The 27,999-nt window shown below is 45.2% G+C and overlaps 9 protein-coding genes across 9 annotated transcripts; 6 read left to right on the forward strand and 3 right to left on the reverse strand.

Annotated features, from left to right (window-relative positions):
* Positions 1-1,282: 1,282 nt before the first annotated feature.
* Positions 1,283-4,837, forward strand: UA08_01359 (hypothetical protein; the record flags this gene model as incomplete). Its single annotated transcript, XM_020261015.1, has 1 exon — positions 1,283-4,837. One exon carries the CDS (start codon positions 1,283-1,285, stop codon positions 4,835-4,837), a length of 3,555 nt encoding a protein of 1,184 aa, XP_020123277.1.
* Positions 4,838-5,511: 674 nt separating this feature from the next.
* UA08_01360 (hypothetical protein) lies at positions 5,512-6,530 on the forward strand (the record flags this gene model as incomplete). The annotated part of the gene is made up of 4 exons (XM_020261016.1): positions 5,512-5,717; positions 5,778-5,976; positions 6,095-6,202; positions 6,471-6,530. The coding sequence occupies 4 exons, from the start codon at positions 5,512-5,514 to the stop codon at positions 6,528-6,530; spliced, it is 573 nt and encodes a 190-aa protein (XP_020122837.1).
* Positions 6,531-7,114: 584 nt separating this feature from the next.
* On the reverse strand, positions 7,115-10,709 carry UA08_01361 (hypothetical protein; the record flags this gene model as incomplete). The annotated part of the gene is made up of 9 exons (XM_020261017.1): positions 7,115-7,370; positions 7,440-7,625; positions 7,714-8,199; positions 8,275-8,610; positions 8,673-9,326; positions 9,433-9,958; positions 10,017-10,215; positions 10,277-10,562; positions 10,615-10,709. 9 exons carry the CDS (start codon positions 10,707-10,709, stop codon positions 7,115-7,117), a joined length of 3,024 nt encoding a protein of 1,007 aa, XP_020122836.1.
* Positions 10,710-12,316: 1,607 nt separating this feature from the next.
* UA08_01362 (hypothetical protein) lies at positions 12,317-13,452 on the forward strand (the record flags this gene model as incomplete). Its single annotated transcript, XM_020261018.1, has 4 exons — positions 12,317-12,727; positions 12,812-12,923; positions 13,021-13,123; positions 13,329-13,452. 4 exons carry the CDS (start codon positions 12,317-12,319, stop codon positions 13,450-13,452), a joined length of 750 nt encoding a protein of 249 aa, XP_020122835.1.
* A 638-nt stretch (positions 13,453-14,090) lies between these two features.
* On the reverse strand, positions 14,091-15,057 carry UA08_01363 (hypothetical protein; the record flags this gene model as incomplete). Its single annotated transcript, XM_020261019.1, has 2 exons — positions 14,091-14,135; positions 14,215-15,057. 2 exons carry the CDS (start codon positions 15,055-15,057, stop codon positions 14,091-14,093), a joined length of 888 nt encoding a protein of 295 aa, XP_020122834.1.
* Positions 15,058-15,872: 815 nt separating this feature from the next.
* UA08_01364 (hypothetical protein) lies at positions 15,873-16,723 on the forward strand (the record flags this gene model as incomplete). Its single annotated transcript, XM_020261020.1, has 2 exons — positions 15,873-16,170; positions 16,269-16,723. 2 exons carry the CDS (start codon positions 15,873-15,875, stop codon positions 16,721-16,723), a joined length of 753 nt encoding a protein of 250 aa, XP_020122841.1.
* A 2,903-nt stretch (positions 16,724-19,626) lies between these two features.
* UA08_01365 (hypothetical protein) lies at positions 19,627-20,350 on the forward strand (the record flags this gene model as incomplete). The annotated part of the gene is made up of 2 exons (XM_020261021.1): positions 19,627-19,955; positions 20,155-20,350. 2 exons carry the CDS (start codon positions 19,627-19,629, stop codon positions 20,348-20,350), a joined length of 525 nt encoding a protein of 174 aa, XP_020122840.1.
* Positions 20,351-21,017: 667 nt separating this feature from the next.
* On the forward strand, positions 21,018-22,829 carry UA08_01366 (hypothetical protein; the record flags this gene model as incomplete). The annotated part of the gene is made up of 2 exons (XM_020261022.1): positions 21,018-22,460; positions 22,533-22,829. The coding sequence occupies 2 exons, from the start codon at positions 21,018-21,020 to the stop codon at positions 22,827-22,829; spliced, it is 1,740 nt and encodes a 579-aa protein (XP_020122839.1).
* A 1,144-nt stretch (positions 22,830-23,973) lies between these two features.
* UA08_01367 (hypothetical protein) lies at positions 23,974-27,011 on the reverse strand (the record flags this gene model as incomplete). Its single annotated transcript, XM_020261023.1, has 11 exons — positions 23,974-24,065; positions 24,224-24,345; positions 24,445-24,482; positions 24,602-24,826; positions 24,923-25,200; positions 25,266-25,419; positions 25,476-25,555; positions 25,619-26,123; positions 26,186-26,444; positions 26,547-26,784; positions 26,834-27,011. The coding sequence occupies 11 exons, from the start codon at positions 27,009-27,011 to the stop codon at positions 23,974-23,976; spliced, it is 2,169 nt and encodes a 722-aa protein (XP_020122838.1).
* Between the last annotated feature and the right edge of the window lie 988 nt (positions 27,012-27,999).

The following is a 27,999-nucleotide window of genomic DNA, read 5'->3' on the forward strand; positions in this document are numbered from 1 at the left end:
TGTTGTCTTGCCTTATAGCCCAACCAACAAGCAAGCAGAGAATGGCTGTCAAAATGCGATATTTATCCAGGAATAGTCGTTATTGGACGTTGTGTCTTGACAATGTAGAAACGTCGAAGTCGGGGGCCGAAAATTGGGGGTGGGATCAGCAACCGGCACGAACGGCGTTGATAGTAGGTACACTCGTGTTACCTAGTGCGCTATGCCTGCACGAGGTGCATGAGCTGATGACTTCCTTTTCTTCTTTTGGTTTGTTCGATAGGATGGTGTCCTGAAATCTAGACTGACTGGTTGATTATTGCAAAATCGTATCCCCAGGCCAAGAAAAGATGAATACTATTCCCTGGGGATTCTCGAATATTGCCGCTGTTGGTAGTACAGACACTGGTACAACAAACCCTCGATGCGAGCCACTATTCAGCTCGTAAATATCAAATGACAGACTATAACTATAGCATTCCTTGAGAATCCTTATGAAACCGCGGGTTCCTTTTGACTGCGCAAGTCGACCTAGACATAGACACTTCCGTAGTTGTGCATATTGCATGATAATGATATTCTGACGCTGCTGACGTTTAGGCTGTCGCACTTAGACATGCAGTCTGTATTCGTCGGTACGGTAAGTAGATAGGCCGCTTATACCCGCGTTTTGCAGTTGTACTTCCATACTCCAAATGGCCCCCAAGCGCTTTCGATAGGGTAGATCCCCCGTCATCCCCAACATGTACGATGTCATGGCTGAAGATTCCATGCACATGAGCTTCTAATCATTGCAAGCCATATACCGTGCTGCTGTCCCTGCCACGACGGTGTTCTGTCAATGTAATTATAGACGGCGATGCTGTGTGCATGCATATGCACAACGCCCGCCTTGATCCAAACAAGCCCTCTTATCTTTTCTGACATCCCACTTCTCTCCTCATTTTCTTTTCTTTCTTCTTGCTCTTTCGTCCTTTCGTGAATTCCTATCGTCTTCAAATCCAATCTTCTGTCCTTCTAGCTTTCCGCCGTATCCTTTGTTGCTGAGATCGACTGTTGCGGGGAAAAAGAACAGTTTCCAAATCCGACCATATACATAGCTGCCGCGAGGCATCAAAGGAAGAATATGTCTTTGTTGTGTGTCTGACTGCAACGAACCAAATCCATTTCGGAGTTAGCGCAAACGGCCCGTTGGCTGTTGAATGTAAGCAAACGTAGCTTATATGGAGATCCTGAGGGTCACTCTTATTTGATGAGACAGCACACAACTGACATTGAGGGAAAACCCAACGCAGAGCCAGCCATGTTGTCTCATTTTGGAATTCGAGCCTGGCAGAAAAGGCCAAGGAGTGGAAAGTCCAAATCCAATGACGACCTCCGGAAAGTGACAATCGTGGGATCTTTGCATGATGTTCGCCTGCCTCCTGCGAACGATGCTGTGAAGCAATCTCTTCTAAATTCCCAATATGCTGGAAGGGCCAAACGAAGGACTGCCTCAGATCTAGACCAATCTTACATCAAGAGATTTTCACAGTCGGAGACCGCTTTACATCATTTGCAACCACACAAAAGTACAAGCGACGAACTACTAGGTCTTTCTAAAAGTGCCACCACAGACCCAATGATACCCCAGGGGTCTGAACGGATAGTATCGAGTGTATTAGCCCACAACAATGACTTGAAGTCTTCGAATTCGTCTCCCTCGATATCTCCACTTTCGCCAGAAACTCGGAAGATGGGCACAAGTTATGGAATCGAGGAATATCTAAGCCAAACCAAGTCATACAACAACCCAGAAGATCTGTCTGAAACATCCGTTTCGTCTTCATCGTCCACGGAGCTATGGGATCCCAGACCTCGTTACTGCAGTTCCGCATCCTCGAACTCAAGTTTGCGATCGGATGCTTCCTTTGAAGAAAGCCAATTACCCGAGACCAAGCCGATCAGACCCTTGAACACTTGTTCCAATCCTGATTTGAAGAATGTCGATTGTTCACATAGAAAGGATTCTTCGCAGAGCGAGGCTCAACGAACCACAGGCTCACGGGATATCAAAATGAAGAACAAGGAACAACATGTGAAACAAAAGCCCTTGCCGGCCGTCCCTTCTACGCTGAATGTATCTAAAAAGCACATCTCTGAATTGACATCAAAGTACTCGACCAGCCCTGTCGAGTCATCTGCGGATAGACTAATCATGTCGAAAGCAGCTGACAAGACGCTATCCGAAGCAACTCATGATCTGGAGCGGGAATTGGATATGCTGGTCGATACCCAACGATCACGTCCTATATCTCCTGCAAATGATGAAAATTCAGTCGCACCCTTGAAAGTCACACCGAAACCTGATAGAAACGGCTCGAGATTCGTGGCGTCGATGCAACAAACCTCAAAGACAACACAACCCCAAAGCCGTCCGACACCCAAACAGCACCCAACCTACAAAGTTTTTCCTCCAGCAAGTAAGAACAGCTATCTCAACAAGGAAAAGATCAATACTTTTCAGCACGCACAATACACGCCTAGGCCCTTGGCCGACGTGGGGCTCGCTAAGAATAGCATCAAACAAAGCCTTCAGGCATCACCATCAAAGAATTTCGTCTCACGCAAGATTAGATCTTCTGTGCACTTGCCGAGTCTACGACGACCAAAGATTAACACTCAAAGCACCCAAAGCAAAAATGAGAATACATCAGAGCCCCTGAGAAAAAGTCCTGTGGTCAGTCTCCGAGATGAACAAGCCGCCTTGGCTAGGAGTACAGATCGCTATATCGACGCAGAAATTGCTAAGGCTCTGAATGCGGATCATGACGAGGACAATGAGGATAGCGAGTCTAATAATAAAGCTGGCGAAGAAGGAGAATGGTCAACGATCTATCCGCTCAAAGCAGTGAAGAAGCTGGGCATCCCTTTGATGACAAGCAGTCACATTCCCCAATTGTCATATGCAGAAAGTGAAAGAGCACTACGACAGCAGTTGCCAAAGCTTGATACCAACTCTCTCCTCTCTGCTATCGAGCGCCAGGAACTACCCCTGCAACCAGCGATGACTGACAGAACATACCCAGAAACCCCAGATGATCTTCTACAGCTACGGTCCTTTAAGATGGATTCCACGCCCGCACCAACACTCCCCGAAGAGAAAGAACCTGTCAAGAATGATAAAAGATTAGACAGTGACAAGATCTTCATCCGTTTTGATCGGATTGAAACTGTTCCGAAAGACTTATCGCCCAAGTTGCCCAACTCGCCGAACACTCAAGAGGTCCCGTTAATGATGAGTTTTTCAAGCCCGTCTGCAATGTATCATCCGCGGACACGATCTACTATTTACGAGCTAGCTGAACACGGATCTACGCCAATAAGTCCTTCTCCAAAGCCCATTGGCAATTTCAGGCTACCCATGCCGTCTCATATGACGGATAAAGTAGTTCTGGCGTTGATGATGAGCGTGAATAACCTGGATGGGCTGTTCAATTACGCGCAAGTGAGTAGACAATTCTACCGAGTTTTCAAGAAGAATGAACTGTCTCTCATAAAGAATGCTCTGTTCAACATGAACCCACCTGCGTGGGAGTTACGAGAGATGAGTCCGCCTTGGAGTGAAGATCCGAGCGGTATGAAAGACCCGGATGCTCCTGTGCCACAATACACTCCATCTTCGTATCTACGACACTATGCCCGTGACATCTTCGTTCTCGCTAAGTTGAAGACATTGATATTCGCAAGATGCGGCTCTTTCATGCGTCCAGAGACGATCCGCGGTTTGACCGGGGAAGATGATGCTCGTGCATCGGAGATTGACGAAGCATTTTGGCGAATCTGGACCTTCTGCCGTATATTTGGATGCGGTAAAAACCGCGAAGGGGATATGAATGGCCAAATAGACTGGTTGAATGCTGGATTTCTGGCGAAGAGGAGCAAAGCAGGCGTCACCGTGATTACAGCCGAGCCGTTATTCAGTGCCAACAACGTTTTATTCGACCCCCCCGCTGGCTTTGGCATGGGGAACGCAGACGGGCTGACATGCAGACAGTTATACGATATGACTGAGATCTGGAATTGCCTTGGGACCCTTGTTCAAGTATTCCATCATGAATGCAAGGAAGCTAGAGTGGCTGGCATCTTTGATGGCTTGGACATTGCGGTGGGTGATATCGCCAAGGAGGGCCTCATGCTGGAGGAATGGACTCATTACCTCTTAACATTGGGACCGTCTGCACTGGTAGGGCTTAGTTCTGTGTATCCCAATAGTTCGATCAAAGAACAATTCGCCAAAGCCAAACAAATGGGAGTTACCAAGTGGGAAGCACCGGAGGACGGTGGCACTCGTTCGTCCTTCCTTCGAGAAGCAATTTCGCGCATTTATGAGAGAAGAGTTGCAGCTAAACCAAAGGAGACAGCTCCTCAGACCACTAATGTGGAATGTCCCAACGGTCTAACTGCAACAAACCAGAACGACAACAACAACAACAATGCCCATTCAATCTACGGGGAGCAACCGCAGGGACACTCCTTGGATGGGGGCTCTAGTCACCTGGTACCCCCATATAACTCTACCATGATTGAGAATATATCATCAGCTATGTCGAGCCCTCCACCAAGGTATTCGTCTACGTTTTTGGATCCCGTTGACAAGGCTATCCACAAAATAGTTCATGATCTTGGCTTCAGCGAACACGATGCGAAATGGGCGTTGAAGATCACAGATACAGGAGACATGTTAGACACCAATGCTGCTATCCGGCTTCTGCTCCGTGAGAGGGATAAACGTGCCATATCTAGCATGGAGGACCGCAGTGATAGTCTTGTTGATGCTTCCAAACATCGGGGAACAGTAGCGTGGCAGTGGGCCTGACACACCCCTTTCGTTCGTCTACATGTTATATACTGTTAGATTTCTTTTTCTCTAATTGTTCGGTGGATGGAAACGGCGTTACATATGAGTTCGGGATAAGACGGATACAATGAAGCGTTCTTTTGCTGGGTGTCATTTTATTATGTACCTATCGATGTCGGGACTGCACTCCTATTACTTCTTCTATTTACAGTAATAAATAGTTGTGTATTATATGAAAGATTGGTTAGATATTATTTAAGACGCAGCAATTGTAATATGTAGATACTTGCTATGACCTGACATCGACGAGCTGCTGCCAACCAAGCAAGGCGCTAGGACTGTCTCATGTCGTTGTCTAGTCCTTGAATATAGAGGACCTTCAAGTGTTTCTTGGAGTAGATAGAGTAGAGCCGCACGGCAGTAAAGCAAATAATCAAACAACATTATAAATAATATCGCCATTCAGCTTTTCAGCCTCGTATGTGTGATGAGTTGTCTACTTGACTAATGTGTGTGCTACATGTATGAAAAGAAAAGTGCACAGCCTTCCAAGATATTGCCACGGATACTAATTGGTCCTTATTACTACATGTGTGTTTTATTCTTCAACTATAAATATGTCACTGTAATTCATCACTTCGACTGTTCTGTAGAATAGCCGGGCAACCCTCGGCGTCATTCCTTCTGAAAATATGGAACTATCACCATCAACACAAACTGCCACCCTTACATATCTCAAGCGCGATGTACAATTTAGCAGTCAACAAGGCCTTAGGCCATACCGCTTGATAGGTGTACGACCGACATCCGAAGTCCCCGCAACAAACATGCAATTCGAGCAATATCAGATGCCCATTACGGATTTGCGGCGGTTTGATCAATCCTCCTTCCGGGACAGGTATACTCTGGAAGACAACGGTTTTCAATTGTTTAATTGGCCAACTACTACAGTTTACAGTGGGTGGGCATCTACTTCACATACAGATGATGAAAGCCCAGGACTTGTTTCGAATCATATGCCTCAAAACGAAGATAGAGGTGACGGTACGATTTCAATGACGGCCAATCATGACCAAGTCAAGGAATACTGCAGACAAATGTCGAATAGACTACAGGAGGAGCTTGGGGCAGAGAAGACATTCCTTTACGAGTTCAGAGTAAGCATATTTCTGTGTACAATCCTATTGGTTTATGTCTTTCGACTAGGGCGCTGCTATCGATTGGCGTTCGTCTCTTTAAAGGGCAAAAATGCAGAGTTAATGACTTTTTGATTAGTTTCGATCTAACTCCCTTCCATCCGGCCACGGTACTCTCGACAGCAAACAAGCGTACTCGCCCGAGCTATCGGTGGCTGAGAGGTTCCCTGGAAATCCAGCTCAAGTGGTACATACAGGTATACCTTTTTTTCCTCATAAGTTCGTGCTTAATGTTGAGAGAGATCTGTACGAGTTCGAGAGATTACGTAAATAACAAATTACAAGACCACAGCCAGGGCGATGGGTTAAGGCGACTACATCAACATTTGACCACCGATGAGGTCAAAAAGTATTTATTGTCCGGCGAATATCATATCCGATGCATCAAGTACGTTTCAGCCATTACGTTTTCCTTATGCTTTGTTAATAGGCACTTAATTAATATGGGAAAATAGTATTTGGAGAAGTTTCAACACAACCTCTCACGACTTGCCGCTAGCACTCTGTATACCTGATAGTATCACTGCCACCGATATACAGACAATTGAAAAGGTCACCCCAGAAGTGTGCAGCGAGTCTAATTACTTATATCACAACAAAAATCATCAATGGGTCTGGGTCAGCAATATGATGCCGACGGAAGTGTTGGCATTCACGACGTGGGATTCAACGAGCGATCGTGAGCAGCAGAAGGCAACCAAATGTAATTGTTGAACTGATGCCCCGAGAAACACTGTACTATGATGATGTCGCTGATCAACTTACACCTGTGGCGTATTTTATATATATAGGTACCTTTCATACTGCTTTTCCAAATCCGATCCCGACTGAGCCAGGTAAAGAGCATGCCCCGAGAGAAAGCATCGAGGTCCGCTTGATAGTGATCCAGAAATTGGCTTGATTATTTTTATTTATTTATGGAGATATATTTCACACTGCTGTGCACACATTGATGCGTTGTGTATATTTGGAGGACCAAATTTGAGATCAAAGTAATGATTTCCTAGAATTCAATCTGATGTTCATTCCTACTTTTTGAAAGGGGTGATCGAAAACATAATATACCTAGGTTCCGTCAAAAGCAAATCCATGTTGTCAACTAGCGCTCAACTATTCTGATCAGAAGATCAAAGGCCTCCCAATATTCTTCTCTTGTTTCAGACCCTGAGTCACTCTTCTGGATTCTTAGGTTCCTTCCAGCCAGTTTGATTGCCTCTTTCTCCGTTTCCTTACTCAGTTTCTCGTTTCCAAGATGAGCTGCCTGAGCTCTGGATAGGGCATACAAATGACGTGCACGGTACCCCCGTGGTGTCATTTGAATGTCGTCAATTGCGATGGCTTTCTTAAAGAAATCACTGTAGGTCGATGGTCAGCTTTGTCGCGCTACGACAAGTAGCCAACTAGTAGTGGACAATATAACTGACATGCTCTCCTGAAATTTCCCTTGACCTAATCTGATACGTCCTCCAATGTAGTTGTACATTCCATCAAGCTGAATGTTCCGTCCAGGGCCAAACTTCTCAATAGTCTCGTTGGCGAGAACCAGATGGCTATCAGCTAGTTCAAGATTGCCAGAGCGAACACCAAGAGAGCCGAATGCAAAGTGGATTCTGCAGTTTTAAACACAATAACTGGTCAATTATACTACGAAAATACAAGGCGTTCGGCCAATAGGTAGATGATGAAATGGAAACGTACAGTGCTTCCCAGTATAAGCTTCCCATCTCACGCGACATTTCCAAGGTCCTATTCAATCGAACCTCCGCGTCTTCGAAATCACCGTTGCAGTATGAGTTTCGGGATATGTTGGCGTTGATCAAAATACCCTTGGCAATTCCATAGCGCTCGGGGTCTGCATTGAAGAATTCTTCAGCCCGACTTAGGTAGTCAGCCCCTCGCTTGTAGTTACCGTCGCTTCCAAAAGCAATGCCGTAATCACTATTATACTGAACAACTCTCTCATTGTCCGGTTCAAGATATTGAAGTGCCAGCTCTAACGCATCGTGAGCCTTTTCAACTCCGTTCTTGAATTCGCCATTCCATAGATCCTGGTCGCTTCCTCTAGCCAGTATGTAAGCATGTATAAGAGGTGCTTCTTCTTTGTTATCCCATTTATCCCAGGCAAGATACGCGACGCTCAATACAAAGTCTCGGTTTCCTGCACTGTCATTTGTAGCGAGAAACCTGGGTGTTGTTAGACCAAAAGAAAATTCAAGATATGTGATAACTATTTAAGGATAACACTAAAACTTGGCTTACCATAAAGTGTCGCAGATTAGATTGAGAAAATTTAGAGAAGATCTTAGCGGATGCTGTTCTTTTTGGGTATCGCAGTATCTCTCAAAGGCACTAAGGACCTGTGGTAAGTATCGTTCAGCTTGCTTCCAGTTCCTCTCATCAACTACGCTCTGCCCACGAGACGGAAATTTGTCCAAGAGAAGGCGAATCGTAGCATCGAATTCGTCTTGTCGATCGTCCAGGGTCATCTGAAACAGAAACTCTGACTGAACAAGTCGATGGATAGTAATGGAATCAGTATCGTGATTTATCCTGATCAATGCAAGATTTGCTAAAGTTTCGAAAACTTCGCTTCGCCTGTGTTTGGGTCATGTTAGCCAGGAAGTCTAGGAGAAGAGACTTTGCTTTGTGATACGTACATATACTCATCTTCGCAAAATTGAAGAGAGAACTGTTCCATGCTCATATCGGACGCCTCAAAAATTTCTTGGGGAATCGAATCGGGCATCAAGAAAGATAGAATGCCCAAGCATGTGCGAGCATCTTGATCTAACTCGCTGAACGAAAGCTCCCAGACAGTATCGATTGCGTGATTGTAGCCAGGATACTTCCATCCATTCTTTCTATCGCGATGCATTCTTTTTGAATGCTTGTCATACATGACAAGAAACTTCTCCAATGATAATCCCTTGACCAAGATAAGGGCGGCCATTTGACTGATTGCGAGAGCATGGCCAGACAACCTAACTGAAATTTCGAGGGCCTTCTCGTACTCCTGGCTGCCTTCTACAATGTTCCTCTGGAAAATATTGTGAATGAGAAACTGTCTCCCACCGTCGGCATCGAACTCCTGCAATTCAGTTCTTTTTGCAATAGGCTGGGTCGTCAAACCAAGCTTGCGTGTCGTGATCAAAATGGAACCATGATTCGACACCGGCCAGTAAGATTCGAAAATCAATGGAGTTTCGACGTTATCATAGATAAGAAGCCATTTAGCATCTATATGAATGTTAGTTAGAAATCCGCTTCTCTTGCCTCCTGGGGTAGGGCAGGGACAGGCGCTAGGGTTAACCCTAAGAATTACCAAAAGAGAAATGTTAAAAAAGAAAAAAAAAAACACAAACAAATCAAAGCAACACAACGAAGGAAAGGTTAATGAGCTTGCCTGTTGTGCTCAACCATTGCATGACAAGGACGGCATTTTGTTTGTGGGAAGTTGAGTCTGCCCCAGTGAGCTTGAGTACTGTCAATGCTACGTGACTCAAAGCTTGCTGAATGGCTATTTCGCTCTCTGCTGGTACCCATATCACAGCATCCAACGCTTCCTGTTTCTTCCAGGCATATTCCAGGGCAGCCTGCGTTTTACCAACCCCCCCTAAGCCATATATTGCCAGGGAGTGGATACCAGAGAGAGAATTTGATGAGAAGAAATACTCATCAATCTCCTGAAGAACATCCGTACGCCCGAAAAAACGAGCGTTTCTCGGGACTGGAATGGTGTGGAAAGGTATACTCGCCGACTTGGAGTCAGCCTGCAAAGCCAAGGCCTGATAGTACTTAGTAAGATCAACCATATGAGATTGTCGGTCGGCAATTAGGGCCATTTCCCCAATGTGTTGTATGAGTGAGTCGACCTGCTCTTCGGTATTTTTGAATGTTGAATCGAATCTGACAGTGAGTTTCTGCAAATAGCTAAACTCGTCGCCTAAGAAAAACAGTCAATCGCTACTCTAAATCAATAAGGCGACGAGGGTTGGAGCAACCATTGTCTTCGGTTCGAAAGATCATGATGATATTGAACCACAGCATGAAAATCTCCCGGTTGATCTCCACCATCTGAGCCTTGAACTTTGCAAAGTCAGACACGGTGGTAAGAATCTCGTTCAGTCTCTCCAGCTTGTTGCTGATTGATCTGAGCATGCGGTGAATACGCTCTGTCGTGCCCTTTGACTCGAGGGACAGCTAACATATGTGGCATCTTAGAGACTGAAACTGTTTAATAGGGCCAGCCGTATTCGCGCACCTTGACCACGAGAAAAAGTAGCCCCCACATCATAGATACATCAACTGCGTGTGCCATCAGAGCGACGAACGATCCGGCGAACGTCTCGTAGTGCTCAATTGCTGGGAATAACATCGAAATTACTTCTTGGGGATTCTGGTCTGGGTGCTCAACCCGGAGTTGCCGAAGGGACATGCGGAAATCATCGGCCGTTTTTATTTTCAACGCACGCTGACGGTCGTTTTTCTCTAGTGTTGATGTACAGTGCGCGAGGGCGGCTTCCCATGAAGCAATATAGAACCGGTCGCTTGTAGATTATCAGCAATGATTTACTTGTTTCGATTGTCCGAGGAACTGACTAGGTTTCGCCAACGGAGCCATTTTCATCTGCTGTGCTGCTTTGTGATAGAACACCAGCCGCCGCTGCTGCTGCTGTTGTTGTTGTCGCGTTCATTTTGATCTCAAAGCATTACCTAGGACCTGTTTGCGATTGAACGAGACAGTTTAGCTTCGAGGAAAAAAATGAGGCCAGTGAATGTGTCAAGACGCAGTTATAGATAGATTTTCTCAGCGGACAGGACCTGAGAACATGCGAACATGCCACTTCGATCGTCTGAAATCAGCCTACCCAACATAATCAACAGCGGCACGATGATACCTAGGCGGGGTACATTGAAATGCGCAGGGATGGATGGCTATGCAGAGCCGCACCACTGATGTGCTATGTGACTCGAGCTTAGTACGTATTATATAGCCACCAACAGCACTATCAGCTGAAAATCCCTGTAATTATACGAGCTTTGAGTATCAAGGTATGTTATCATATCCTAGAATGCCCCGCATGGTGGCTTAGTTGGACGTAAGGTCCATGCCCTAATCACGAAACATGTAATGAATAGCACTATTATCCCTAAGCAGACCACTCTCACAATATCACACGATCCAAATCATACATGAAATCCCTTGCTTCTTGTAGCGAATCAAACATATCAGAATAAGCCATGCTGCATGAGAAGCCGGAACACTCGCTACATTAGACCCTCAGCCACCGAGACCATTGATAATGACGGGGGAATCACGTCCCGAGTTCTTAGAGTGCGAATGAGGAATTCGATAGAATGAGTCGTCCTCGCTATCGGAACGCAGGTCACTCCATGTTGAGTTTGTATGATCAAGACCAAGGATTTTCCAAGGTTGCTGAAGGATCGGCTTCGGTTCATGAATGGATTGTTCGTGATCCGCGGAGGTGTTGGCTGCTGAGCCAGTCACGATCGTTGAGGGAGCCATATCCGATAGATATGGGGAGAGAAGGTATATGACGACAGGAAAGTTATATAAACCGAAGTATTTCAACTCCGCTGTAGGGTCGTGCAGTTTTGGGAGAGAATTGGATTCACTTATATAGTTTGGTCATGTTAAAATATCTCTCTAATGAGTAAGTCTAGCTTCCTAGAAAATGTCTGCCTAATTTATTCGTAGTGTCGTAGATTATAACCTAAGGCTGTATACGAGTTTTGATTACCTAGGGAGAGTTAGGATTAATGCCATGAATGGTCATTACATCGTAGCTGAAAGCGAATTGATCAGATGCCGGCTTTCTTCAGAGCCGCATCTACTACAGCATTTGCCTAGGTAGGAAATGCATGCTGTGGCATCTTAAGTTAATCCGAGTCACAAGTGAAGCGTAGCTGTGCTTATTATTGCATGATATCAAATGAACAACGTTTCAATTACCATTCTTAGTAGGATTCCGACGCAACCACCGAACGCTATGACCTCCACGCTTGTCTGAGTCAATCCTTGACATGCTGCTCTAAGAGCACAGGCCTTCTGAAAGATATTTGGGGCCCAAGGTCAGCCAGTAGAGAGAGGCTGTAAAAAACACGTCAATCATGTAATTCAAAAGCGAAAATAATCGACTGTCACTGCTAGTATAGACAGTAAAGCCACGTGAAAGTAAAAGATGAGCGGAGTTTCGGACCTTTACTTCTATTTAATTCAGTCCGTACAAGCACACTAGGCAATAAATTGCCAAAGAGTCAAAAAGCGAGGGCATTAGCGATGTCCGGCTCTGCGAGAACTGGAAAGTATTCAGATACAACAAAACAAACCCATCATAGTGCTATGCAGAAAACATCAGAGCATCGAGATCCAAAGGAAACTTCAGATTCCGTATTAGCACCAATCAATTATATCGCGAATCTGTCAAAGTATCGAAACGAAGTTCCTTACTACCTGTTAGGCGTACAAACAACCCCCGAAGTGCCGGAAACCAATATCGAGTTCATCAGTAAAGATGTCCTGATAAAGGACATACGCATGCACACAGAACAAATCAATATCGAAGATAATGCTTTTCAACTTTTCAACTGGCCATATATTGGCATACGAGCAGAATGTAGCTATGAAGAGGTGAACGAGTACTGCAAAGACATGTCGACTTTGCTTGCCAAAGAGTTGGAGGCCGAAAAAGTATATGTATTCGATATTCGAGTTGAGTCCTCTGATTATTTATTCCTTTTTATTACATGTGTCAACATATTGATTGGTATTTAGTTTCGCAACAGCGATCCACAATCGATTGTCTCTAAGTCTCCAGATCCTTTAAGAAGTAGGGTTAGCCCTGCAAAAGACTTCCTCGAAAATCCGATTTGTAAAGCTCATGTTGGTAAGATGTCGAGAGACAGTCTTCTTTTTGTTTATTTACTGATCTCATATAGCTAACTAATACTGTACTATTATTATTTTACTTACAATGGAACCAGATCAAACCGAGACAGGCGGATTACGACGCCTGAGATTGCATTTGACTGACTTCGAATACCGCGAGTACGTGCTATCTGGAAGGTATCGAGTTCGAATTGTCAAGTAAGTGCTCTTGGCCACCAATGGAGCGGCCATACAGGGGGTGTTGACAAAACTATACTGGCAGTGTTTGGAGGAGTTTCAATGGCACCACTGATGATAAACCACTGGCATTTTGCGACCCGAGTACTATTGAAAGGGATGATCCCATATCTATTGATATTGTTGAGCCACATAGGCTGGCTCAGAATTATTATCTTCGTTATAGTGAACGGCATGAGTGGTTCTGGGCAAGCAACATGGTCCCCGAGGAGGTGATGGTGTTCACGACCTGGGATTCAAAGAAGGCGGAAAAAGCAACAAACTGTATACGCTCCCACGTTACAACATGATCGTTCTAATTTCTTTTCGGTGTTACTACTATTACTAACCGATTGTCTTATCTCGATTACCAGGTGCATACCACTCGGCCTTCCCGAATCCTGCAACGAAAACATGGCCACGAAAAAGTCTGGAAATCAGATCAATTGTCATAAATCACATAGTGAAGTAGATAGGAAACACAGAGTAGGGCTAGTTCTTGTTCAATATCAAGGCTATGATTGCAATGACAGTTTGTATCAGACTCAACGTAATTGAAATTCCTCCAACAACGACAATTGTCAAGAAGAAATTGACGGACTCTCCAGAATCCCTGGGATCAAGAAGAAACAGTGATCTCCACGGTGAAGGGGTCTGACTCGCATTGTAGTTATAAACCTTGAGAAGCTTCTCACCGAGAAAGGGGAAATCAGCGTATACGTCGAAAACCATCTTTTCTGTATCAATTGTGAGATAATCCATCAGCAGCGATGGTTGCTTTCGACCGCAGAGTGCCTGCAACACAGGGTCGTCGACTGAACCAAATCGGGCCCTGATACTTTCACGGGAGCGAAAGAGTCTTCGTGATTTTTGTTCTTGACCAAATAGTACTCGATAAGATATAAGGATTTCTCGTAAATATGACTGGATGACATTGGGCAAATCACGCTCACAACTCCTTGATTGCTGGAGGCAGGTATGAGCTGTTAAAATCCTAGAAAATTAGTAAGGCAAGAGTCAGTGTATTGTCATTCTTCCCATGATAACTTGTTTGCCACTCACCCCTGAAATACTTTGACGTCTGATTCCATCCTCTTCAGATAAAGACAGTAGGCCGGAAAGCGAAAGATTTTTAGTTCCTGTCGCTTTGCATCAAATTGACAATGTTCCGATAGATTGTTGACCCATAGAATAGAGACCTCACCGATTTGGCGCAGAGAAGAATAGCATACGGTCGAGAGCTTCATAAATGTAGCCGAGTCTCCTCCTGGAGCTCGAAATGGGGGCATGGCTGGGCACATGATGGGTAAAAGCCCCATCTTACGAAGCATAGTTCCCATGGGTCTATGCATATCTGATGCATTTAGGACGGCGGCATTGTTTGTGAGATGAGACGACATCGAATCCGTCCTAAGAATCCGAAAATCTGAGCTCCCAGAGAAGTCATGAAAAGGCGTGTAGAGCATGCTTAACCAGCCGAGGCACGCAAAGACGAGATGGTGTTCGAGGAGAAGGGTCATGTCATCACTGTCGCTATCATGGGCTTGGCGAACTTGTAATCTGTTTTTCACTCCCCAACTTTGCGTCTCCACTAGTAGATGTCGTACAATATCACTCAAGCTGGTCTGAGAATCCGAAGTACTGAGATATTTAGTAACGATTGTCAGAACGCTGAATATCTTCGCAGCCCATTGGTTTCTGGGTCCAAACACTGCAGACCATTCTGGTCCTGCCTTGGACACACATTTCCAGATCTGATGGTCAAGATAGCTTGAATATGCATGTAGTCCATCTCTCATGAGCTGTTCTAGTCCACTGTTTGTCCCTTGAATTGCGGCAATAAATCCATCACGGCCGCTTGGAGGAACGGAAGTTGGGTTGGCCGAAGGACCTGGTGTTTGCTGAAATACCACCATAGTGACATAGATCACACATTAAATCGAGCTCAGCTAACTTTAATGAAAGGAAGGAGTTTTATGTAAATATTCCTTTCCTTCAACTACTTTATATCTGTTGAAAGTAAAACCTTTTTGCACGCTATCTGTGACACGGGTTCGTTTCCTGCACCCAGTTAGATAGTCACATTGTTGCGGAAACTTTGATATTGGCTTTAAGAAGCAGCTAAGACGCCTCATCAAGAATAATTACAGTCAATGGTAGCACTGTGATGGGAAGCATCCCGAGCCAACGTTAGACTAGATGGCGACAGGCATCAGGATAATCTCAACTATGCCAAGACAGGTCGATACAGCCGAAATGTTAGGTAGCATATAATCGGAGTTCTTCAGGCCTTGCAAATATATACAACTAAGCTAGCAGCGGTCCAAGCGATGGCTACGGCGCAAAACCGGTCAATCACATGCATCAGGCAACCAACAAAAGTAAAGACTTTAATGGCTAAGTGGCAGTAAGGTTGATTATTTCCACATCAATGCTAGAAACAGCACCGTCAGAGCCGCTATAGAAACGGGGCTGCCACGTCGGCCTCACTTCCTAGAGTAGTGCAAAGTTACGGAAGTACATAATGCTCCCCTATCTTATTAGCCTAAGTTGAGCCTGAGCGTCTCCAAGTCATGCGGGGGAATACCTCCTCACGTCCTGACACCGCGGTGTGTCCATCTCTGTTACATTCCTTATACCGAGCTTCGTGGTCCTTATTACGTCCCAGTGTCTGCGTCTGTATTGCGCATCAAATATTCAAATGGCAAAAATAAAAATACGAACTGCCACTATGGCAGATGTTGATGCGATCGTTCAGATAGCTGTCGACGTGATCCCTCAAGAGCCGCAGGTTCTATATCAGTACCCGTACACCGACAAGTTCCCCGAAGACTGCTATAGATGCACCACGGAAGAGATAAAGGGGTTTGTCGAGAATGCTAGTCCGGCGTCAGATATTCTTGTGATGGTAGCTGAAGTCGACAATGAAAAGTCGCCTTCCGGAAAGACAATAATTGCGCATACAGTCTGGGATCTTATGGCGGTTGGTAACAAAAAGGCCGCTGCGCTGCGAGAGGAACTGGGAAGTGGTATTAAGTCGGAATTGGGTAACCCTTGACTTCATTCTTCGAACCTGATGCTCTAAACCCTAAAAGACATAGTGCTAACTTTCATCATATGCCAAAAGTCAACGACACAGCAGATAAATTCGACTGTTCAGACCGCCGCGACGCCGATTGGAATCGCATCGAATACTACAGTCGGATAATAAGTCGAATTACATGGGAATATCTCGAGCCCACCGACCGCACCACGCTGCCTCGAACGTACATCCATCTGATTAGAGTAGCAACATCCCCCCAATGGCAGCGCCATGGTGCTGGCACTTTGCTTTGTAATTGGGGAATCGACGTCGCTCAAAAACACAATCTACAGATTGGGTTATTTGCGACCCCGTCTGGTCGCGGGCTATACACCAAGTTGGGTTTCCAGAAGCTGACAACGGCATTCGTGCAAATGCCCGAGGAGAAGGAAAATGTGAGCATGACGGTTATGAAATGGTATCCTCAACCACAGAAAGCTCCCGGACAAGCATTAAATGCTGTGAAAAGATTACTGTTCTGTGGAGTGGACTCTACATGAAGAATACGTTTGCCTTCTTTGAGGTCTTGGTGAATGTTGATACCAACAGAAAATCCTTGAGTAATTTCTCAAAAACTAGTACGGAATGTTGTATTGCGTGGAAAGCAATAGTATCAAGTGATATTAAAAGACTCCATTGCTTCTGTTGTCTTATCAAGTCATCCTCCGTAGGCGAGACCGAAGCTTCCTTCGGCCACCTATTGCTAAAACGTCCATATCAGCGGCATACCACCTTAGGTAGCGTAGAAACTAAATTTTAAGATTTAGTTTTCCAAAACAGGAAAAATAAAACTGGGGTTATTTCACACAGCGAGCTCAACTGGTTTAATGACTGGGATCTGTTTTCGCCTTCTCGGAACTAGAACTAGGTATTTCGAGCTCCATGTGCTACGATCCGCTATTATTCTTATAGATATAAGTTTCATTACTTTTGCGCATGATTTATTGGCTTCGCGGAAAATGTAGAAGGAACAGTTGTTGCCCGTCGTAGTGACTGACGGTGTCGAAATCTTGGAAGCCTTAGACGCCCGAAGTGGTTCGCAGGCACAACATCCTAGGCAATCATCCCATTATTCATTAGTATTTAGTGCTGTATCGTGAGCTGAGTGAATCGTAGTTTGGAATATCGAAAAGAAACTTTGCAGTTGCAGTTGGCAGCTGCTGCATTGAGAGAACGAGAAATAGAATATAGATGCAATCCCGGATAAACCGTAGAGGAGTAATCAGTCAGAGACATCAACACCTTTAAAATACTTGTATAGAGAATTTCAAGGTTTTTTTGTCATTGATAAGTGATTAATCGTGGTGTTAACCAACAATCTTGCTCAATATTGAGCATAGATGGGTTGAGGATGGAAAGACCCTTAGAAAGAACAGCATAGCTATGGAGTGCTCTAAAAACTGCTCAGTCTTAGTTTTATTTCGAATTCGCTACCTTACAGTACGGTACTACCCAAGCATGCGAAATTAATACAGAGGAATGTAATATGAAGTGCGGAAGATTGGTCTGCCGTTGCACAACTAATACCTAACTTGGACGTGACTTGGATGGTGAATCAACAAAATCTATTTCTATTCGAGACTTCTGCACAGATAATTTTCTTATGAAGCAGGCTTCTCGCAGGTCTCAATCCACTCTGTGTCTGTCGTTGTACAGAATGGGTGGGATGCATTCATCCCATTCCAGACATGGGGCTAGTGTCCCTGATCATAGAAGTCAGCGCTCTTCGAGATTAGAGGTTCCTCGATCATACGGCGAAAGTTGGTAAAAGTCAGATTAAGCATTACTAAACCTGGAAATAAATCGAGGCCAGGCCCACATCGCTTTGCAGCCCTAGCCCTAGCCCTAACAGTGGGTACTCGCCCGCATTTTCTCCTCCATGACATCGGCCCTGAGCATCAAGTTAGTAGTGTCTGCCAATAACTTACTGCGGAATGCTATGTCTACCTCGATCAATACTGTGATGGGTTTTGATCACAGAAATGCATCTGTCCTCTCTTTTGCCGTCATATGGGCCCAGATTCCTCGCGTGGCCTCCTTTTTTTTTTGTTTCTTGAATACTCCGTGCATGATGAAATGACGTAGACTACGGTAGTAAGAAGGGTAGAATAGAAAATAGCGCGGCCTTGCTCTAGGCTTCTAGCTATGGCATGTCCAGTTAAATCTGAGGACTGGACTTAAAGTAGTAGTTAGACTTTGGGAAGCAGACAGCTTAGGCAATAAGCACATCACTTAGTTATTAATTGTGATTTCGCATTAGTAATCTCGTTCCTAGCCTGCAAAAAAACTAGACCTGAGTGCTGATGAATGTTCACAATTGTAGACCTGCAGCTAAAAATTGCCCGAATCACCGATTGCTCGAGCGGTGACAGTGTCAGCGCGAGGCCGATCCAACGCTAGAAAGATGCCGGTCGCCCAATTATGGCTGTTGAACTAGTTATCTGCTTAGTGCATTTCTTTAGCTGTTCACTAGTTAAATTAGGGCTATGACTATGACGTTTGCTTGTATTTTGACCAACAATCAAGGCCGTTAGTTATAGCTTAAATGCAGTTAGTCACATATGCAGTGGCTTATGACCATTGCTGTTAAATGACTCAATCAATGATTATAATATGTACGAAAGAGTCACTGGCTGTCGGATCTACGGATTAGTACCAAAATGAGTCAAAGATATGCGGCTAATATTCAGGTACGCCATAGATTACTAATGTTCTAGATTGTTATCTGTAAATTTCTTTTTTTGGCAAAACCAAAACTCGCCAGGGCATATGAAGAGAAGGCAAAGGGAACAAATGATATGGATCGCCACGGACCATGGAGCAGCAGCGTAATTGCACAATGCAATATCCATCAGCAGGGTGGCAATTTTGAGCATGGCTGTCAGGGACATCGGAGCTGTCCAGCCAGTAGGAAGTACCGAGATCAAAATATATTCTAGAAGGACTTACAATTTTTGAAAACACGCGGAGTTTGAGGGCGGGCAACGCGCTCCCTAGTCTCGTCAATGAAAACACCGAACGACTTGCTCCGATACTTCCATCAACACTGCAGTCAGCTCCTATCTCCTTCGAGAAATGCGAGAAGTTGTCTCCAAGTCATGGCTCACAGTATCCGAAGATTGCCGGAAACAAGTCACCTACTAGTTGTTTTTAAAGCGAAAGAAGGAAAGAGAAAAAACAATTAAGAGTTGTGATTAGACCTGCTATAAGGATAGTCATCATCGGACAACTTTTGATCAGTTGATCTACTTAGCTATTGTTTATCATTGACTACTCGTCTTTATAATCGCTACTGATATCACGCCGGATATAAACAGGACGACAACTTCCAGGGCACTGCTCGACAATATAGGACTACACACTCAAATACTTCAAGACAGCAAGAAATAAGGAGAATAAACCCATGGACAACGTCGCCTCTGTCATTGATGTCCTCAGCTCAGGCCGCATCAACACTCTTACCGATCTCTGTCGCATGGAACGCACTCTGATCAATGCAATGCAGCCCCGTGTTGAAAACCTGCGTGAAAGTCCTGCCATAGAATTGATGGCGTCCGCATGGACAAACTATGTGCAGAGTAACAACCTCCTCAATGAGCTACGCAATCTCACTCGCGACTATCCCTTCAGTTCCGAGTTGCTGGACGATGCGAAGGAGTTGGTGATGAGGGACCCTAATCGTAAGAGGAGCTGGAACTATGCATGGCTGGTGTTGACCAAGATTGAAGAAGAGTAAGAAGTCCTGTCCTTCTTTGTTTTTTATTTTTATTTTTATTTTTCTTCTTTCCCCCCTTTTTTTCATACGATATTATGGGCGATTCTTTCAACTCCGCCTAGCCCCGGTGACGAATCTTGAATTTGAATCCCCATCAGTACGCGTGCGACTTGAGAACAATAACTTCCGTTAACGAGATGATGTGAGAGTATATAGCGCACTAGTCGAAAAGCACGCAAAGGCGTTATCGACCAACCCCGAGATGTGGGGAGGAAGTCTTCCTCCAGAGGAGATGACGGTATTACTTGAGAACAAGTGCCGCGAAGACTGGACAAGAGCCGTCCGAATCATGTTAAGACACTGGCAACTCAAACCGCTTTTCCAGCTTCGAGGCAAAACAACCAGTACCTAGGTATACATGCCATCAGCCACGGATCAGTCTCGTTTCTATCCGAACATTGCTAGACCCTCCCCGATCTTTGAAGTTGGAGTTTGTTGGAGAAGTATTGACCGTTCAAGCAGTTTTATTATAGTTAGCATGTATTATAGAGTTATAGATCGAATGGGCATGTATTGACCGCGTATAAGTAACTGGCATAGAGAGAAATATTCCAAGCTTCTCATTGGCTCCAGGCGCATTGCTATATGACTAAGTAATTTACCGGTATTTCCTTGTTTATTACCATTTGCCGTGCGCGGGTGGAGTAGAATATTACGGTAATCCCGGTAATCCATCTCCGCATCCGACGTAATGACATGCAGACAGCCTGAGGAAATCCTTTCAGCCTTGCCATCTCCTCCTCATACTGGCACCGAGTATCAACCACGCCTTCTCATTGCCATATATCACGGCCACGGCAAATCTCTGCTCTTGGCTCAATCGATGCCTCTGCCTTGATGGTCCTCCGGAACCCCGCAGTCCATCAACGCGATCCCTTTCCGTGACACGCGAGCTCGGCTTAACTACGGCTCTCTTGGTTCAGGCTTTGTTCAGGGTCACACGATACAGGACCAATGACTCCATAATCTGATCAATAAATAATAGTTGCCACAATAAACGTCCTGCTTTGGCCTTGAGAATGGTCGCCTCGGAATCTACCCCCATTGTCCGCAGGCAGTCCACCCAGCAGCATTACCAAACATTCACCACACCACCGCCGAAGTCGCGCGGCCGTCCTCCGTCGAATGATTCAGACCATTCCCAACCCTTTGATAGTCCGCGATCCCATGATGAGGACGACGATGGCCATAGCTCTTCGGGATACACCAAACTGCCAAAGAAGCAGATGGCGGTGCTGGCGATGATCGCCCTCGCAGAGCAAACCGCACTGAACTCCATTAGTCCCTACCTCCCTGATATGACATCGAGATTTCCTGAGGTACATGGTAAAAATGTCGGGGTATATGTGGGTTTAATAGCCTCCGCCTTCGCGCTGGCGCAGTTTGTTACAAATTATTTCTGGGGGTGGCTATCAGACCGTGTGGGCAGGAAGCCGGTCATATTGTTTGGGACGTTTTGCACTGCTATCTGCTTTTTGTTGTTTGGATTCTGCACAAAGTTGTGGCAGGCAATTCTGGTTCAGGCTTTGATGGGTATGCTCAACGGCAATGCAGGTCTGGTGTCAACCTGCCTAGGCGAGATCACCAACCGCAGCAATCAGTCGCGAGCTTTCACTTATCTTCCCGTGTTATATGGCATTGGAGGCATCACTGGCCCCGTTTTGGGCGGCTCTTTGATTTTCAACACCAACCCGTTCGACAAGAGTCAGCCCAATCCTTATCCATATGTGTTTCCGAACCTCTTCTCTGCTATAATCCTGGCCATTGATTTCGTCCTGGTTATATTTCTTCTCGAAGAGAGTTTGGAGGAGGCGGAAAACTTACCGAACATCTCAGCCAGATTCAAAGAACTGTTCACCTGGCTCTGGCAATTTACCACATCTCGTCGGCCGACTTACCTGCGCGCTGCCCGCTCCGGTCCAGTCTATTATCGCGCAGCGCCGAGACGGGCACGTTCTGCCAGTGATTCAACTCAGGAATCAGATTTGGATTCAGCGTCGGACACAGACGACGACCTTGAGCACTCCCCTGAGCTGACCCGGGAAGAAATCTATAATCGCGATACCATTCTATTATTGGTCACGTATCTTATATTTGCGCTTGTTAACGTCTCTTTCAATGCTCTCTACCCCATCTTCGCCCAATCCCCGGAGCCCACTGGTCGAGACCTGACGCCTCAAGATATTGGATTTTCCCTAGGCTTCTCCGGCGTTGTAACCATTATTTTCCAAATCTGCGTGTTCGGAAAATTGCGCGACAAGATGGGAAACAAATGGTCATACCGTGCTGGCCTGTTAGGTTTCGTCATCTCTTTTATGCTTATGCCATTGATTGGCTACAAGGGCTCTGATGAGAAAGGCCATTTGTCCAAAAAATCGGCTTTACTGGCCTTTGAGCTCTGCTTTGTGTTGCTCGTTAAGACAGTGGCTGCCGTTGGTGGGTTAACGAGTGCACTCTTATTGGTAAGTTCTTACCTTCGCTTTTTCATTCGTCAAATGTTTTGCAAGTATGTTCATATTGATATGTATATTTAGGTGACGAACTCGGCGCCAAACCACTCTGTTCTGGGTGCCTTGAATGGCCTCGCACAAACATTATCGGCCGCTGGACGCGCCGTAGGGCCTTTCCTGTCCGGTGGTCTTTTTACACTTGCCACCAAAACGCAAAAGGGTGAAGTTCTCACATTCGGCGTTTTCGCAGCTGTAGCCTTTGTTGGTTTCGTGTTGAGCTTTGGAATTCGATCTTCCACGCTTGAAGCTGCAGGTTGGAGTAGCGACGAGGATGAGGACGACCCAGATAAATCGGACGATGAAAGCGAGCTGGAGGCTTGAAGCATGAACAGAAGTTCGAAAACAAAGAAAAGAGAGAAACGAAAATTAGTCTGCGCTTTTTTCGGGTCTCCTTCTTTTTTCGACGTGATGAGAAATGAAAAAAGCGTGATAAAACTGCGACTATGGTATCGCCAGATTTTGAGGGAATGCTACGCCTGTGAATGATGTGTATTGTATTATATTCCTGACATCCACTAATTATACGCCTAGATGTAGTATGCATGTGTAATCTTTCAATGCCGTCAAACTGGGAAATATAAGAACTTATTGACGGAGTCTCTAAAAGACAGGGAGAAAGATTTGTATGTTCGACCTACATTTTGTAATCGTTTCGCTACGTTACTCTTGTTAACGCCTTAGAGCAAACCCACTATACACATCACTATGCGCACGGTTGAAGAATCTTGATACATCGCGAGAACTAGCACAAAATATGGCCCGGTATCAAGGATAGTTGCATGAAGCAGTGTCCATGGCAGTGTCCATGGCAGCGCCCAGGGCTATCATATGAGAGCTTGAGGCATCTCGTCAGGATCTGTAGGAAGGGGCATTTTCTTCTCCGAGGAGAATATTTCTCTCTGGATGATAGAGATACCTTCTTAGGCCACGCGTCGGCACAATAATGTATGCCTGTAGGGATACATATTGTGCGTGCCGGCCACAGATTCTTCCTTCTTCCTAGATAAACTCCATAGAGCATGTTTATGCTATCTTAGGATCGACATCGTCACATCCTCCAGTTCATGAAAACTACCATGAGGCAACCACCATGAGAGGACTTTAATTCAGGGAAAGACCGGGGTGTCAAAGAACGAAAAGTACGTTTTTCTTTTTTTCTTTTCCCCATAGAAACGAAGTGGAATGACGCAATGAGAAATCCATAGCTTGTGAAGCCGTTGCATCAATAAGCTACCACGCGATGTAGATGATCTATATTATTAGCATAGCCACTTGATATTTGAATTCATCAATCAGCCAAGTAATCTTCAGTTCATGTTGCTTGACCTCCGGCGCCAAGGTAGGTAGGTGCCTATCTACTAGATATAGCAAAAAGACAGCCAATCTCCGTGTAGTAGATCCAGCCCCAGAAGCATCGGCCCAGGCAGCGTAATGGGGACTCAGTTTATTCAGATATAACGATGCTTTAAGCAAAGTTGAGTGTGAAGGATAAGAAAGAATCGCGTACTTCTCGGGGTACTTCAATGACACGCAGATTTGAAGTCCGGCTAAATCCAACTGGTATATATATATATATAGGCTAAAGTTTGAACTCCCACTCTATACGCCGATTTTGAAGGTATATATATAATACCTGCTCACCGAAATACGTGTTTGATTGCCGACCCGACATGGGCAATTTATGAAACAACTCGGCCTCCATAGACGCGGATTACAGGCTGGGTCTAGATTTCGTTCGTCGGCGTGCTTGAGACGATGATCAGTCGGGGACCATCGAACGGCGTTGCCATTTGATACGGATTTTGAAGTATGACTGTCACTCTTGCCTGAATATGGACTTTAGATGTTTACATAGTGTATATGTACATCATCTCAAGTCAACCAATAGGGAAAAATGAAACAGATGGATGTTTCACTACGTCGTTAAATGTCGTACAATGTCGGTCGTCGCGCGAATTTGGCCTGTCGTGTTACCTATTTTATGACATAGCAGCATAATAGCTTACTTAGAAACGTTTCATTTGTATTGCTGTGTGTTGGTGCAGGTTACATAGTCGGAACCCTATGCCGTAGCCCTAACTCCTTCGCAATACCAAAACAATCCAAGCCATAACTCGATAGGCAGCAATGATTGCAATCAGGATACCAACCCACTCCCCTTCGCGGTCTTCACCGTATCCATATTGCTGCAGGACACCGGATCCGCGTATCTTACACTGTGCTGCCAAGTCGGTCTGATACATGCACTGGCAGGAAGATCCGCAGGAATAATTGCGTCGGGAGAATTCATTTACCATCATGCCCTGGAAGACATATGCCTGTGTTGAAATAAAAATTCAATCCGTCAGTTACATGAGCTATGCTACAAAAGAAGACGAAATTGCAAGACAGTACCAAGATGGAGAAAGATTTACCTGATAATCAATATAATGAAAGACATATTTCCAAAACGGATTTAGAATCGTGGGTGACACCAAGAATCCACCGACGCTCATCCATAACCCATTTGCAAAGGCGACGAGGGCGAGAGCAACAACAAAGTTGGGGACAGTCGACGACATGAATACCACGAGCGACTCGGCAGCCACAAGGTCGAGAAACAGCCACATCACCCAGGTGAAAAACGCCACAGCACTGGGCTCGAAATTTGATAGCCAGTAGGCGACGATCGAGAAAAGTAGTGAAATTAGGACTGGTATTGGTAGAGTCAGCTCCTTCCTTTCATCATCGTTTCTGATGATATGGGGGCATGCTCACAGAGATAGGGCAACCCAATTAGGAAATTGGACAGAATGAATGGAGTCGCCCCATAAAGCCCATTTGCACGTTCTTTGATAAATGTAGAGCGGTCCTCGAGATAAGCTGGCACATATGCAATCGCCATGAATGACATGAAAGCCGAGCCAAAGAACTACTTGTTGTCAATTACCAAAAATCTGATTCTTATCTCTACCCGCGGTCACGTACAATAGCATTAATAAAAGGCTGTATATCTTCCTGAGATGTATCCAAGCGCAGCCAGACCGTTCCCATCATAATGGCGAGTCCTGTACATTGAATAGCATCAGGTCATTGGAAGTTCTGGGATAATATCAACTGAATGAACTCACCAAGGTACATGGCAATGCGAATTCCGTATGCCACGACGTCACGGTTGCTTTTGATCAAAGACCGATGAAGTAGAGAGAAAACAATTTGATACCATGTCGGGCGTGTAGTTGACACGTTTGCCGATGACGAGTTCTTTTCAAGGGTACGGGTTTCCTTGACGGATTCTGTTGTGTCCGAATGAATTGATTGGGCTTGTGATGACATCTTCCAGCATTTTTGAATATGTTCGAGACGCTCTGTTGCAGTCACAAAAGACTTTCGTTGTTCGTTTCCCCCATGGAATATGGCTTCCTCATCGTGAGCAAAGTCAGTGCTGACAAGATCCAACAAGTACTCTGCGGGGTTATTGTTGATTGGGAACGGATACCCAATGCTGCTGAAGTAATTCCCAAGATCTGCAGTCCGACCGAAATAGCACGTTCTTCCCTTGGAAAGAAGAAGCAATTTGTCAAACAGCTGGAATGTTGCTGTGGACGGTTGGTGGATGCTAGCTATAACGATGAGCTACAAAGGTAAGTATTCATTAGCAGGACATTGACTGCCCAAGGAATCATTAATGGGCGTACATTGTTTTTTTTAGCCACCATCTTAAGATATGAGATAATCTCATAGCTCGCAGAGGAGTCTAAGCCGCTGGTTGGCTCGTCCATGAAAAGTATCTTGGGCGAGGTTATCAGTTGACTTGCCACGCTAACTCGACGCTTTTGTCCTCCACTGATTCCTTTCTGGATGGGCGTGCCGATAATAGTTTTTGCCTGCTCTTGGATACCAAAGGCTTTGAGTAGGAGCTGCACCCTCTCATTGCGTTGAGGTTTGGAAATGGAACTGCATCAAATGCGTAATTAGGGTTTGTCTTATATCTTCAATGGTGTTCCTTCCTTGGCGGTACTGAAATACCTACAGCAATTAGGTGTATGTTTTACTTACCTAGGCAGTGAAAGCTGAGCGCTAAATTTAAGCGTTTCTTCTACAGTCAGGGATCCAATGAGCGTATCCTCCTGTTCCACGTAGGAACTGATCCGTTTAAAAGAGGCGTTGTCAATTCCGAGACTGTCGACCATGGTAAGTCCCGACACTTTGGCACTTGAGCTGTTACGGCGAGCAAGCAGGTTCAACAAGGTTGTCTTTCCACAGCCAGATGGGCCCATAAGTGCCATGAGCTCTCCTGCTTGCCGTTAGCTCAGAATAGTGGAATGTCAAATTGACATATATACCTTGTTCAACATTGCCGTCAACGTCACAGAGGAGATCCTTCGCCTTCTTGGTTTGACGGTCTTTGACCGTAACGTTAAGTTGTTGCCATGAGAATTTATGAACTGTCTCGTTGAGGAGAAAGCCCTGTTCGTTTTTGTTTCCCTCGATATCAATAGTGTCGGCTGCTTCTACGTCCATTGCAATGGCAAAAAAAAAAAAAAAAAAAAAAAAAAAAAAAACCAGAACACCCGCCCCCCTTTTATCTTCTAATTTTATACCCCAAGATTTGAGAGGCGTTGCTCTCGTTGGCCTACCACGCTGTGTACCAATAAAAGGGTAAAAAAAAAAAAAAAAAGAAAAAAAAAAATGTCGCAATAATCTAGGAAGAGGACTTGCTAAATCTAAATTTATTGGTTAACATACTCCATATATATATGCACCCTTATCAACGAGAACACGTACCCTAGACCCGTACTCTTCATGTATTCGCTACAGAAGTAGACGGCGTTTTCAGCCGAGTCATTAACCCTGCAAGCAACGCTACAACACCGGCGCACTCTGCCCGCGCGATCCGTGCCGGAGATCCCATTTTAGTCTCAACACCCCGTGCTTCTGAATCCAATAACATCTTGTCTCCTGGCGGATAAGTACGAAGCAAGGGGCCATGGGACGGCTGAAAACTGTCGGCGACCAGCCTCGGCGAATGATGTGGGGCGGTTTTTTCTTGCCCTCGTGAATTGCCCAAAACGGCAATATGGGTAAGGATCGGAGATATAGCGACACAGCCCAAACATTACGACCTTTAATGCTGCTAAAACTTTGTAGTTAGCTCTAGATACACACTTAAAAGAAGGAAAAATGATTTTCTTACGAGTTTAGAAGGCAACTTTATATGTATCTTTTGGATATACTTCCAGCTGCATTTGCGGAATAGCATTGCCCAGACACTAAACAATGTAACATACGCCTAAGAATAAGTTCTTTCTGGAGAAAGAGAATTACTATTCTATGGCCGCCCCCTAGGAAATCCTTCATTAAAACAATCAAAAGTGTCCCCGGCTGGCCTCCGGCGGCGCTGCGGTATGTAAGCCAATGAAACGACAAGACTTGCCAATGATCAGTGATGGCAACTTATTACTAACTACTATTGGACTATCATGTGAAAGCTCTAGGGGCCTGAGGGTTT

The sequence above is a fragment of the Talaromyces atroroseus genome (genome assembly GCF_001907595.1).
Source record: "Talaromyces atroroseus strain IBT 11181 chromosome Unknown scaffold_1, whole genome shotgun sequence".
Lineage (NCBI taxonomy): Eukaryota > Fungi > Ascomycota > Eurotiomycetes > Eurotiales > Trichocomaceae > Talaromyces > Talaromyces atroroseus.